Source organism: Silurus aristotelis (assembly GCF_946808225.1).
Source record: "Silurus aristotelis genome assembly, chromosome: 2".
In the NCBI taxonomy this organism is placed as follows: Eukaryota; Metazoa; Chordata; class Actinopteri; order Siluriformes; family Siluridae; genus Silurus; species Silurus aristotelis.
The window spans coordinates 34369059-34381450 of NC_139575.1; the positions used below are offsets into that span (position 1 = coordinate 34369059).

A 12392-nucleotide genomic window follows, 5' to 3' on the forward strand; every position below is an offset into this window, starting at 1 on the left:
TTACAGTCCAGAAAACTCCTATTTTGCTTGAAACCTTCAAAATCAGCACTGGTGCAACTCGGAACACTCTTTTTGGTTCTGCACACAAAGAAATTTACCTAAAATGATTTAATCTTAAAATAAAATAAAAAGCATAAAAAAACCAAGATGGCAGATTGAATACTTGTGGCTTGAATGAAACTCGGCGCACTCGTTAAGCTCGATGATTTTTGCACCCCCAAAGACAAAAACCCAAACTCGTTTGTGCATATATTTTAAAAAAAGGAAAACAGTTTATATGGACATTCAGATACAAATTACATCACAAATGGCATCAGAGTATGCAGAGAGGAAGAGTTCAAACCGAAAACACACTCACATTGTAAACTAAAGGATAATATGCACAACATGTATTTATATAATAATGTGCAAAGATGGAAAGGAGATATAGGATAAGGATTGGGACGCCGCCCAAGATGGCAGCTCGTTTCGTTCCCACCCTGTACTGTACAGCTGGACGATATTTAGTATAAACCTGTGCTCTATAAGAAGATCCAACAAATCTAGACTCGCACGCCCTTCGCCTTTTATTTTTTGGACTTTCCGGATATTTCTAATCAGATGCACAAATTCCTGTCTTGTTTTAAGCGAAGGATGGAATTCGTTAATATACATCACTGGACTATGATGACGCTAATCCTGTGATTTTGGAGTACTGTTTGGACAGTGGTCCATCAGTCACTAGAAAACATAGGAAGGCTACAAAAAATGTAAAAATCCATCCTAATTTATCTGAAGTTCTCAAAAAGTGGAAAAAAAAAAGAAAAGAAAAAAAAGGCATGAGGGGGGAATGAAGGCTTGAACGCAGCTAGTGATGTCTTAAATCTTCTTGATAACACTGAGAAACGTAGTGCATAGGCTGCAAAGTACCTAATTGACAGCGAAAATACACAAAAAAAAAAAAAAAAAAAAAAAAAAAAAAAAAAAAAAGGTTAACACCCTTCCATCTCAATGAGGTTTCTGAGAGAGGAGGGATTGAAACTGCTTAAATCTTAATACAAGTTCCACTTCCAAGACTTGGAAAGAGTGGAATATAATAATTCGACCTCTACATGGCATGAACGCAAAACGGAAAAAAATTACAAAAAAAATAAAAATAAAAATAAAATTCATAATTCAACCAAAAAAAACCCCCAAAAAAACGCTTACAATGCTTAAAATGTTTGCTATTCTTTACCTACAGTGTAAGTGTTGAGTTGATAAGCAACACGGCTGAATTTTTTTTTCCCCCCCTTCCTCAAATGGGTGAATCCAGAACACGATTAATACCTAGTAGCTCAGGTTTCATGCTTTTTTTTTTTTTTTCCAACATTCCAGCACGGAAGTACTGATACACGACTCGGGAATAAAAATTAAGCACGTACACCGATTAAAAAAAAAATCTGGACCACAGAAGAACCTGCTTAATATTCCACTGATCCACTGGTTTTGCTAATAAATTACGGTGGAAACTGGATGGCAATGGCACAGCAGACAAAAAAAAAAAAAAAAAAAGAAAAGAGAAAGAAAAAAGAAACTCGTTTTCAAACGGTTTTTCAAATGCACTTCAAAAAAAACAAAACAAAACAAAAAAATCCAAAAAAAAAAGAATTTCCAAAAAAAAAAAATTTACAGTAAAATATATTGATACAAAAATAAAACAAGGCAAACAACAGAAATTACCATAGGCTCACACATATACCAAAAAACAAACAAAACAAAACAAAAAATGTGCTTCACGAAATCTTTGGAACCAAAATTCATAAGACATAATATCAATATTCAGATAAGAGTAAATACATGTAAAGAAGCGAGAGAAAAAAAATAGCATGTCGTTTAGCGTTTGTTAGTTTTAAAACATCCAAAGTTTTCACTTGCTGCGCACCCTGTCGTGAAATGATGCAAGTTGCATATATGACAACACGACTCTTGTAAAAAAGGGCACAACGTCGCCCAAAATAATCCAATGAGGGCCATAACAAAACATATAAAAAAATTCTTAGTGTGCATTTCGTTCTTTTTCTGATCAGAATAGTGTTGTATAGTGTTACATTACTCATGATAATTTCACGATTTTAACCTCCACGTTTCGATAGGAGTCGACAGGGACGGCGTGATAAAGAAATTGCCTAACAATAATAATTATAACAATAATAATGAAGTTTGGTAACTTTTGTGTTCTAATCTAATTTATTTGCATATCGTCACTATTCAATTTTTAAAGGTACGTCTTTTTTTCCGAAAAGACCTCAAAAGCAGGAGGTAATTTTTTTAAACACACACACACACACACACACACACACGAAAAAAAAGTTCTAAGCAAGGTTTTTCTGTATGTTATTTTATGACACATCGTCCCGTATGTGTGCGGAAAACGTCCGATCCGTAACAGTTGTTGGTTTCGTTTCTTTCTTTCTTCCTTTTTTCTTTTTTTTTTTTTTTTTTTTACATCCCCGGCCCTTTCTTTCCATTTAAGGAATGAAGGGGAAAAAAAAAAAAAAACACAAAAAAAACCCAACACTTCGAACAATCGTGTCCGTCCATGCCACGTTTTCTCAGTTCCTTTACTAAAGCACGTGCGGATTCTGTTTGTCTGTGGCTCGTGTGGTCCGTGTCGTCCTTCCTGTCAGTGTGGTGGTGGATTGGGGCCAGGCTTCTTTGAGAGAGTTTAAGGAGGAGGATGTAGTGTGATACTCTGTGTACAAACTTTGTCCGTTGTAGTCCAGACACTCTGTGCACATGGAGTTTGTCGGCTGCTAGAACCGTTCCTCTAGAGCCATTACTGCATGCATATGTGCAGAGAAACGTGCCAAAAGTAGGAAGGAAAGAATTTTTTTTTCCCCCTCAGTCGTGCAATTCCTCAGTCAGCGTCTCACTCGACATGTAAAGTTACTTTTAGGTATGTGATTTCATATGATTTTTTTTAAAACCCATGTTGTAGTGATGTACTTTCCTTTCTCAAGTATTTATTCTTTAAACTGTGTGTTTTCAGGGGGGGGTTTGTCCACAAAAAAGGACTTGTGTGCTCCTAAACACTGGCTGTTGGTAAAAGATTGGGCGAAGTCTGGGTGGAGCTGAGAGGTTTCGGGTTCGAGTTTAATAGGGAGAAAACCTGCTGTATCCGCCCCTATAGAGGGTAGCCTGAAAGAAAGAAAAAGAAAAGAAAAGAAAAGGAAAGGAAAGAAAGAAAAGAAAGAAAATGAAAAAGGAAAGAAAGGAAAGAAAATGAAAAAGGAAAGAAAGGAAAGAAAATGAAAAAGGAAAGAAAGGAAAGAAAATGAAAAAGGAAAGAAAGGAAAGAAAATGAAAAAGGAAAGAAAGAAAGAAAAAGAAAGAAAGAAAGAAAGAAAGAAAGAAAGAAAGAAAGAAAGAAAGAAAAAAAATGGTTAGCACAGTTCCAGAAAGTCAAATTTCATATATTCCTTAAATGTGATGAACAGACAGCGTGTAAACGAGTGTTAATAATAAACAGACATCACTGTATGAATCACAGACTTTCAATTTCCTGATTTATCCGTTAAAGAGAAATCAGGGGGGCATTTTCTTACAAATTATAAGTATTCCTTTATTTATATAATTTTTTTTTTTTTTTTTTTTTCGCCCTGGTGCTTTCAGATTTGCACTGTTCACTAATTAAATCCTTTCCACAAACTTTGTGATTTTAACATTTAACATCTGCAATGCAGTAGTACCAACATCACACCCTGATAGAGTTCATTACACAATCACTCTAAACATGTGGGACAAAAATATACAAATGAAAAGAAGAGAGAAGGAAATAAAGAAATTAAGGAAGAAGGAATACTGAGAAATAAATGAAGCAAGGAAGGAAGAAAGGAATGAAAGATGAAAACTGAAATAGAAGGTAAAGGAGAAAGGGTGGAAATCAAGAAATAAATGAAGGAAAGATGAAAACCGATAAAGGTAGGAATTAAGAAAAGAATTAAGTAAGGGAGGAAGAAAGGAAGGCCAAAAGGAAGGAAGGAAACAGAAATAAATGGAGGAAAAAGGAAACAAAGAAGTGCAGTAAAGAAACACACTACCAAGGCAGCTGACAGAAATGGGGTTCGAAAAGACTAGAAATCATTACTGTAAGAAAGAGAGGAAGAGGGTGGGGCTTCTTAGTTGTCTGTCCATATTAGAGAGTTCAAAACTGTCAATCATTCAGACAAGATTGGAAAGACGACTGATCGGTATTTTTTAAGTGTTTGCTCCTATTGAACTTGTAAACCCCAATTTAAAAGAACAAACAAACAAAAACCTTTCTACACAAAATGCATTAGGTGTCTATAGGACTTGTCCCTAGCAGATGAAAGCATTACGACATGTTCTCTACGTAATGCTTCATGCGAATGTAATGGAAGAGCGAGCTGTACCATTGCTCCCACTCCGTAAGCGGCAGCTGTGGGGGCTGCTAGTGCTGTAGCGTAGGGATCTGCTGCGTACACACGGCCATAACTGAAATACAACGAGAAGAAAATTTTTTTTTTTTACAAACTTCAAACGGTGGGTGTAAACAGGGCTGAAACAGCTGTACAGATGCTAACCTGTCGCTATAGGCTGCTGCGGCGGCGGCTGCTGCTGCTGCTGCTGTAGGACCTGCTACGGCGGTTGGCTGGGCGTAGCGATACGCCGCATAACCACCCTAAAGACAAAAAGAGAGAAAGAGAGAAAGAGGGAGGGAAGGAGAGAATATTATATAGTTCAGATCAAGTCCAAGTTGCACCTATAGTAGCTTTAATAGTCTAGCTTGGTAGAAGGAACACATTAAGCGTTAGGCATGATACAATATCAAATAACAAGCAAACTGCCATTAATGATCAGATGCAAACCACATTCTGAAGAACAGAGCTGAATTTGGCTGTTTTAGCTGTGAGTGTGTCTCTTCCTCACTGGCAAATCACGGCCGTGGGATTTACCTCAAAAACTCGATTAACGCCATGCCAAAAATAAGACGAACAAGCAAACACCATGTTGACCTTTTTTTTTTTTTTTTTGGTTTTTTTTTTGTCGATGAGGAAGACACAAACTGAGATCAGTTGTAATTACGTGTGCAGCCTGAGTACCACATCTCACCCTCCCCATACCCCCAATGCACACACCACACAACCCAGGGTGAGGCAAGTCATTTCACTGGTGCCAGTACACACACACAGACTGTCAGAAACAGTGAGATTTAGGGTAACGTTCATTCACACTCGTGGCACCACAACCACACAGACAGAGAGACATACAGACAAGTAGACAGACGGACAGACACGCATACAGACAGCATGCACCCCAAACTAAACAAAAAAAGAAAAAAAAAAACAAGCGATTTCTGCCAATCACACCACTGCATTCTACCCTAGAGCCAATCAAGTAATACTCCCACATTCCACCACACACCTGCAGGGAGGGTGGGCGAGAGCAGGGGTACAGGGAGAGAGAGAGAGAGAGAGGGAAAAAAAGAGGAAAGAAGGAAACCAAATAAGACAGAACTTAAGAATCAAAGTAAAAAGAAAAAAGAAAGAAAAAAAGAAAGATTACGAAATAAACGGAAAAATAACTGGGGAAAGAAAGAGGACAGGAAAGACAAATTGAAAATAAATTCTTAAGCAAAAAAAAAAAAAGAAATTGGTAGATAGAAATAGACAGTCTGATAAACTAGAAGTAAGTAGGACAAGATCGTAAGAAAGGAATTATAAAAGACAAGAAAAAAATTAAAGAAGGTAAACAAAGAAGGGTCAACAAATGTGAGAGAAAGAGGTTAGAAAATAGAGAGAAGGAAAAAGGGGTGGAAAAGAAAGAAAAGGAGATTGAGAGAGGAAGGGGGGGGGGGTATGGGGAGGTGAGAGCAGGTATCTAAGGGCGGTAAGTGTGCCTGCATGCCAACACTGCTCCAGTCAGCATGCCACAGTAAGACAGAGATACGGGGAGATTCTGGGAAGGGGTCAGAATCACAAGATCATTTCTTTACAGCTAAATAACTAAAAGCACTGGGGACCCAGATCGGATTTCGGCTGGAAAACTCCACACGTCTGGGAAAAACGGAGATTTGGAAATGGAGCTAGAGCAGGATTGAGTGGGAAACACGTTATTAGGCATGTGCTGATAATCGCTTGTACTTTCTGGAAGACACAAAATCAAGTCTACAGAGATTGGTGTATATTAATAAATACAAAAAGCGAAGGAATCAGCTTTTTCCTGACTGGCATATTGTGTGTGTATATATAAAGTTTTGAACCAATTCACCGGTTTCACCAATTAATCGGCACCGATATTCGATTGCTGGAACTATCGGCAAAAAATCCATACTGGTAGTTTTTCCGGCTTCAGTTCCACAGTCCTCACAAGAGCGGCCTCTAGAGGCGAAACACTGACACAACATGTTTTGTTATATTAATTATATTTTATTATTTATAATTTATCTAATTATATTTATTAATGCATTTATATTTATTTCCTTTAGCTCATTTTCATAATTCAGCATTGTTTTTATTTTTGTTAACTTCATTACTTGTACAGTACATGTTACGTTTGTTTTTTTTGTTTTTTTTAAACTATTGGTCAATTTATTGGTTATCGGCAATCCAACCTAACTATTGGTATCGGTTTTTATACCTGATAGATATAAAGATTCATCAGCCTGAAAAATGAATGACGGTAGAACAAATGCTAATATATAATGACTATGTGGGAACACGACAAAACAATAGGACCCAACCTAGAGCACGTTCCACACCATTAACCGTAAATATAAATGGACCAAAAAACAAAACAAAAACTATTTTGTAATAAAATGTAGAAGAATAAAAACACTTCAGGGCGTACTGTTATTGGCAACTCAATCGTTTCCTATTTCCTATTTTAACAAATGCTAGGGAATAGTCATGTGACCTAGCATAATAGCTCATTTATGATCTCGATGTCAATTGATTATGAAGTAACAGATATAAAAATGACACATGAACAATGAGCTAGCTATTATGGCATACAGAGAGGGTCCTGAATATGATTCAGCTCAGTAAGTTTCAGTAAAGTACAATTCGGTTCATTGTGATGTAGTTCAGGAAGACCTGGAACCAATTTAGTACGATTCAGTTCAGTAGGATTAAATTCAGTATATTTTGGTTCACATTGTAATGCGATGTGGTTCTGTACAAAGTATAATGGCCAATGCGTTAAATATTTTTTATACCCAATAGTAATAAATGGTAAATATTTGACAAATTAATATTAAATAAATATATAAAAATAAATATATATAAATATATATATATATATACACAAATATATCGGCACATGCCTTTTTTTTATACATTTATTTTAAATACCACCACATTTGCTTGTTTATTCCATCGAACAGAAAGTTTTTTCTCTCTCACGTGAGTGGAAAGGCAGCAGAAAATCAATTCTTATGCTGGATCATTTTCTCCCCCTTCCCTTCACCCATGTCAGATTGCAGTGAGTTAGTAGGGAAACAGAAACGCATTAACAATCTCAAACAATCAATATGTCAAACAAATTTATTAATTGATAAATCAGTCAGTCAGAACGAGAGATGCACACTATCCATCAGAGAAACCCTACCTGCGGCAATCTGCTACTAACCACAGAGTCCTGAAACACTATTCTACGGGGAGAACAGAAAGAGCTATCGTCAACCTGGACACACACACACTCATAGACACACACACACACACAAACACACAGGCAGGCGCTCAGTCACTCGCTCTCTGTCATACGTACACACAAATACACAGAGACGCTCAGGTTCATGCCGCTCTCGCACACACGCATGGAGCCGTCCATTCGTCGACCTGCGGTTTGACCTTGATGGGATTTTGAAGGTCAGATTTATATGTTCAATAAACGATTGAGCTTGCTTGTGTCGATGGACTGGCCGAACGACTCGTGAATAACAATTTAGGAGGAAAAACTGCCGATCTGCTGTCATTCCGAATGAGACGACTCCATGCTGCTCGCCGTCACACATCCTGCAAACCACTCTGACTCAGAGTGAAGGAGAAAGAGAAGAGGAGGAAAAAAGAGGAGGAGAGAGAGCGGGAGCGATACTTACATAGAGGTCTGCGGGCCCATAGAAACCATCCTGGTACACCACGCTGGGAGAGAAAGAGAGATAGAGAGATAGAGAGATAGAGACAGAAAGAGAGGGAGTGCGAGATTGAGAAAGAAGAAGAAACAAGGGGGGTGGGGGGGTGAGAGGGGGGGGGGGGTCAAAAAAGAAAAGCAAGGACAAGAAAAGGCAAGAAAGATGAAAGGATGAGAAGAGCAGAAAGAAAAGCAAAATGTGTAGAAAGAGTGCCACAGAGTGGGCATATCAGGAGAGGCAGAAGATGAATGGAAAAGAAAAACAAACAATGTTGGAGAGAGGGTGGGAGGAAGGGGAGAGAAAGAGAGAGAGAGAGAGAGAGAGAGAGAGAGAGAGAGAGAGAGAGAGAGAGAGAGAGAGAGAGAGAGAGAGAGAGAGGTGAGGAAATTAGTACACACACATGCAGTGCACAGTGAAAATGCCGCTTTCATCGGGTCGGGTTGTAACCGATCGTTAAAGATGCTACTCTAAAACACAGCACTGAGCTGGAAAAGCTAATTAAATGAGAATAGCGATGAAAGTGGCATTTTTGGTGTCATTTCAGTGATCGGCATTTGGATTGAATTTTGTAAAAAGCACAGCACCCCAAAAAAAAATAACACATGCGACATGCACAAATCAACAGAGTGCAAGTACAGGAATAAAACAATAAAAATAAAAACCTGAATTAATCCGTATTATTGGCGGTTTAGCGAATACACAGTCCGGTTAAAAGTCCCTGAATGATTGTACCTCAAATGTAACTGCTATTTTTTTTTTTACTTCGGTCTTACTCCAAATCTATGAGGCAACGTTTTTCCATAAATACCGAAATTGAATCCATTAATACCAGAAGGACGTCATGAAGTTTTGCACATTTAGAGTTTGGAGTCACGATAAATATTTACGACGAGTGACTCCGCATCCTACATTCACACTAACAAACTAACTGTGCGTAATTGTGGGAGTGGCCTATCCAGCACAATAGCTATATGGTATGATGTATGTTATTAATCATGGAATGGCCTGCCCAGTCTCCTCGCCTAATCCTATTGAACTGGATCGCAACATCAGAAAAAAATCTTTAACTAGTAAAGAATACCTTTTACAAGTGGCATGGCAAAGAATTTCCACTGAATATTTGGGGGAAACAAACTGTCCAGATGCCATAAGTGTTTAAAGCTGTTATCCTTGATAGGGGGGGATTTTTTAATGGAAATAAAGTGTAATATCTGTACATTTATATATATTAGTTTGGTCAAAGTAAATCTCAAAACCGCTAAAAGATGTTTGTTGCATATAAACAAAAAGGAACATGCACGTGTCTCTTAAAAACCATCTAGACTAGGGGCTTCCAAATTTTAACAGGGACTGTACATGCCTACTAAAGTTAACTAGTTAGGCACAAATGAAAGCAATGCATTAATCAGTGGCTGTTTGATTTACTTAGTAGTAGCAACACAAGCTAGCTGTAGCATCAAAGGCACCAGCGATCTCTGCGACTCCCAGCTTTATTTGTTCATGTCTCTAGACATGTTTATTAAGAGGACAAGCTGAAACCACATTCTACTTTTTATTTGCATCAAACTGCACATTCCAAACTGGAAACAAAATCTAAGACCACATGAAACATATGGCTGGTCTGAGGACTCATCGGCGCTAATTATTCAGATAGCTTGTCAAAGCTAATTTACATACAGTTCAGAAAATCCGCTGCTGGACTTGTGGCTTTGTGTCGTCCACATACATGTGAAATTTATTGAACTTGTTAGTATGAACATAGAGATACCTGTTAAATGCGTTTACCTCAGAGCTCCAGGACTAAACCAAAGAAACTATTAGCCTTGAAATGTTGCGGCTAATCAGCTAGATTTGAGGTAATTAAGAAATTGTGTAAGGTTTTTTGTTAAAGGTTTCCTTCAATTTGTTTTTACAAGTCTAAGTTGTGTTGTTCGATGTAACTACGAGCGCTACAGTGTTAGAATTTCCTGTACAGCACAATCTTTATCCTGTAACACACCTCATTCAGCTAATGAAGCATTTAGAGTGTGTGTTAAACAGTGAGGTTTTAACTGTTAAAGTTGAAAAGATAGTGTGTGACTGTGTGTGTGTGTGCTTGTGTGTGTCTTACCCTGGGTATGCCGGAATCGCGGGCTGCGGTATGGCTGCGCGCACAGCACCGTAAACGGGCCGGCCGCGACCCCGCAGGTGGGCTCCCCTGAAGGTGGCGGCTGTAGTGGCTGCTGCCGCCGCCGCTGCTGTGGGATACGGAAACCCTGGAACTGCAAGACAGGAAGTGAAAGCATTTAATAGAAAAGCAAATAATCTACAAGAGTGCATCGATTGCATATATATTGTGTATAAATTAGAAAGAAAAAAAAAGCAGTCATTTTAAATGCGGCGGACTGAGTCTGGTCCTCACAAGACCGTTCATGACGAAGGACATCCACAGCACTCCCTTCAGCCATTTACAGAGTCTGACATTTGCTTTTATTTATGTTTTGCTCTTTATGTCTTTATAATCACGTCAGCAGTTCACGAGTACAAATCGAGTGTATCCACTAATGCAAAAATGAAATTTCCCCTATTTACGTTTATTTCTAAAGCGCTTTTTACATTGGACATTGTCTCAATGCAACTTTACAGAATGTAAGAATTATAGCACAAAAGTCTTAGATTTAAATGTATGTGTATTTATCCAAGATGAGCAGCCTGGGGCGACTGTGGCAAGGGGAAAAAAAAAAAACCTCCCTCAGATGGTATTAGGAAGAAACCTTGAGAGGAACCACACTCAAAAGGGGAACCCATCCTCATTTGGGTGACACCAAGGGTGCGATTACAAATTATTCAAACATTACAAACACCAGAGAGTGAGAAATATTATGAGTACCAGAGTGTGTGATGAGTAATGTCCTTTCTACAGTTTTATACAGACAGTTGGAGTTGTGTAACCAGGTGCTCTTGAGCGATTAGCTCAACATCTGAGATCATTATAGATTCAACACCAACTTTTCCATGCCAGAGCTTTAAATGTTCAAAGATAGAGAAGCAGCATGTGTAAAATGTTATTTTGAGTCTTGTCTAACCTCTTAATCTCTTTTCCCCTATAGAGAAAGCAAAAGCTAAACATCTACCACATTTTAGATGATTTAATACGCTGCACTGGGATGAAGAGGAAGGACGAGAATGTGACTTCGACGAGCGCCTAGTATAGAAATAATAGTAAGACGCAGCAAGAGCTGGATAGATAACATGCAATTAGAAAACACATACTCAACACCTCACCTGCGTAGAGTTCCGGCCCATACATAGCACCCACCATGGGGCTCAGCTTCCAACCAGCTACTAGGGACAAGGGGAAAGGGGAAAGACAATAAAAAGACCAAATAATCACTCTTCCAAATAAGGTTGAAACTGGCTAATAAACATAATTGGGAGGTACAATAAAATATAAAAGCCAGTGTGAAGCCCAAACATTGTTTTAATGTTTTAGTGAAATGGATGGGGGGCTTAACTTATGGATAACCATCAAAAAACCAACAAAAAAAACAAAAGCAGAAACCAAAACAGTAGCTAACTGGTTATCAACAACACAAAATAATAAATGTAAAAGCTCACTACAATTAATTGAATAAAACACTGATAAGTATTGTCTATACATTAAGGCAATAGATAAATCTATGGTTCATAGTGGCGAAATGTCAAATTCCAGGAAGTTCTATTGACACACACACACACAGTCTTGATATATCGACCAGGCATAACATTCAGTTAACGGTTTTACAGAGCAGAATATTCACTTAATGTTCACTGCTTAAAATTTCCATTATATCAGAGGTAGATCATTTGGGTATATATTCATCTGACCAAAAAACTAAAAAAAGATGCTGAGGACATTTGAAATAGCAATTCTTGCCTAGCCAGGCTAAATTTCTCATTGAAGGTCAATACCAGTCAATTGAACAGCAATGCTTTAGTAAAACCCCCTATACTAAGAAATGCCTTCCTATCTGGAGTGCTTGCATGAGCTCTGCACCCAAAAATACAGAGCAATACATTATTGGTGTTCCAGTGGCTAATATAATGATCACAGTCCTGATATGGCAGCCTGTAGAGGCTTTAAGAAGTAAGGCTACTATAAAGGGATCCAGAAGTGGCAATATTGTTAATATAAACTCCCCCCCGAAATAAACCACAAGTCATGGTAATTTCATGTGTATACGTGAGCACCTCCAGCATTACACACATTAATTAGCATGCTGTGGTCTGTGTGTGTGTTTGCGTCTGTACTTTACCATAA

At 38.1% G+C, this 12392-nt stretch overlaps 1 protein-coding gene across 6 annotated transcripts in view; it reads right to left on the bottom strand.

Moving 5' to 3' along the window:
• Positions 1 to 236: 236 nt before the first annotated feature.
• rbfox2 (RNA binding fox-1 homolog 2) overlaps positions 237 to 12392 on the bottom strand; it is a 54163-nt gene continuing 42007 nt past the window's right edge. For 2 of the 6 annotated variants that reach the window (XM_083523271.1, XM_083523273.1), the window contains 7 exons: positions 12388 to 12392; positions 11378 to 11434; positions 10224 to 10374; positions 8081 to 8123; positions 4566 to 4663; positions 4395 to 4476; positions 237 to 3159 (listed from right to left, as the gene is read on the bottom strand). The exon at positions 12388 to 12392 is cut by the window's right edge and continues 83 nt beyond it. In XM_083523271.1, coding sequence (XP_083379397.1) covers positions 3115 to 3159; positions 4395 to 4476; positions 4566 to 4663; positions 8081 to 8123; positions 10224 to 10374; positions 11378 to 11434; positions 12388 to 12392 — 481 coding nt within the window. In that variant the 3' untranslated portion in view covers positions 237 to 3114. Of the gene's footprint in view, positions 3160 to 4394; positions 4477 to 4565; positions 4664 to 7590; positions 7634 to 8080; positions 8124 to 10223; positions 10375 to 11377; positions 11438 to 12387 lie in introns of those variants that run through there. The other 4 variants (XM_083523269.1, XM_083523272.1, XM_083523270.1 and 1 more) reach the window with 3 other exon arrangements.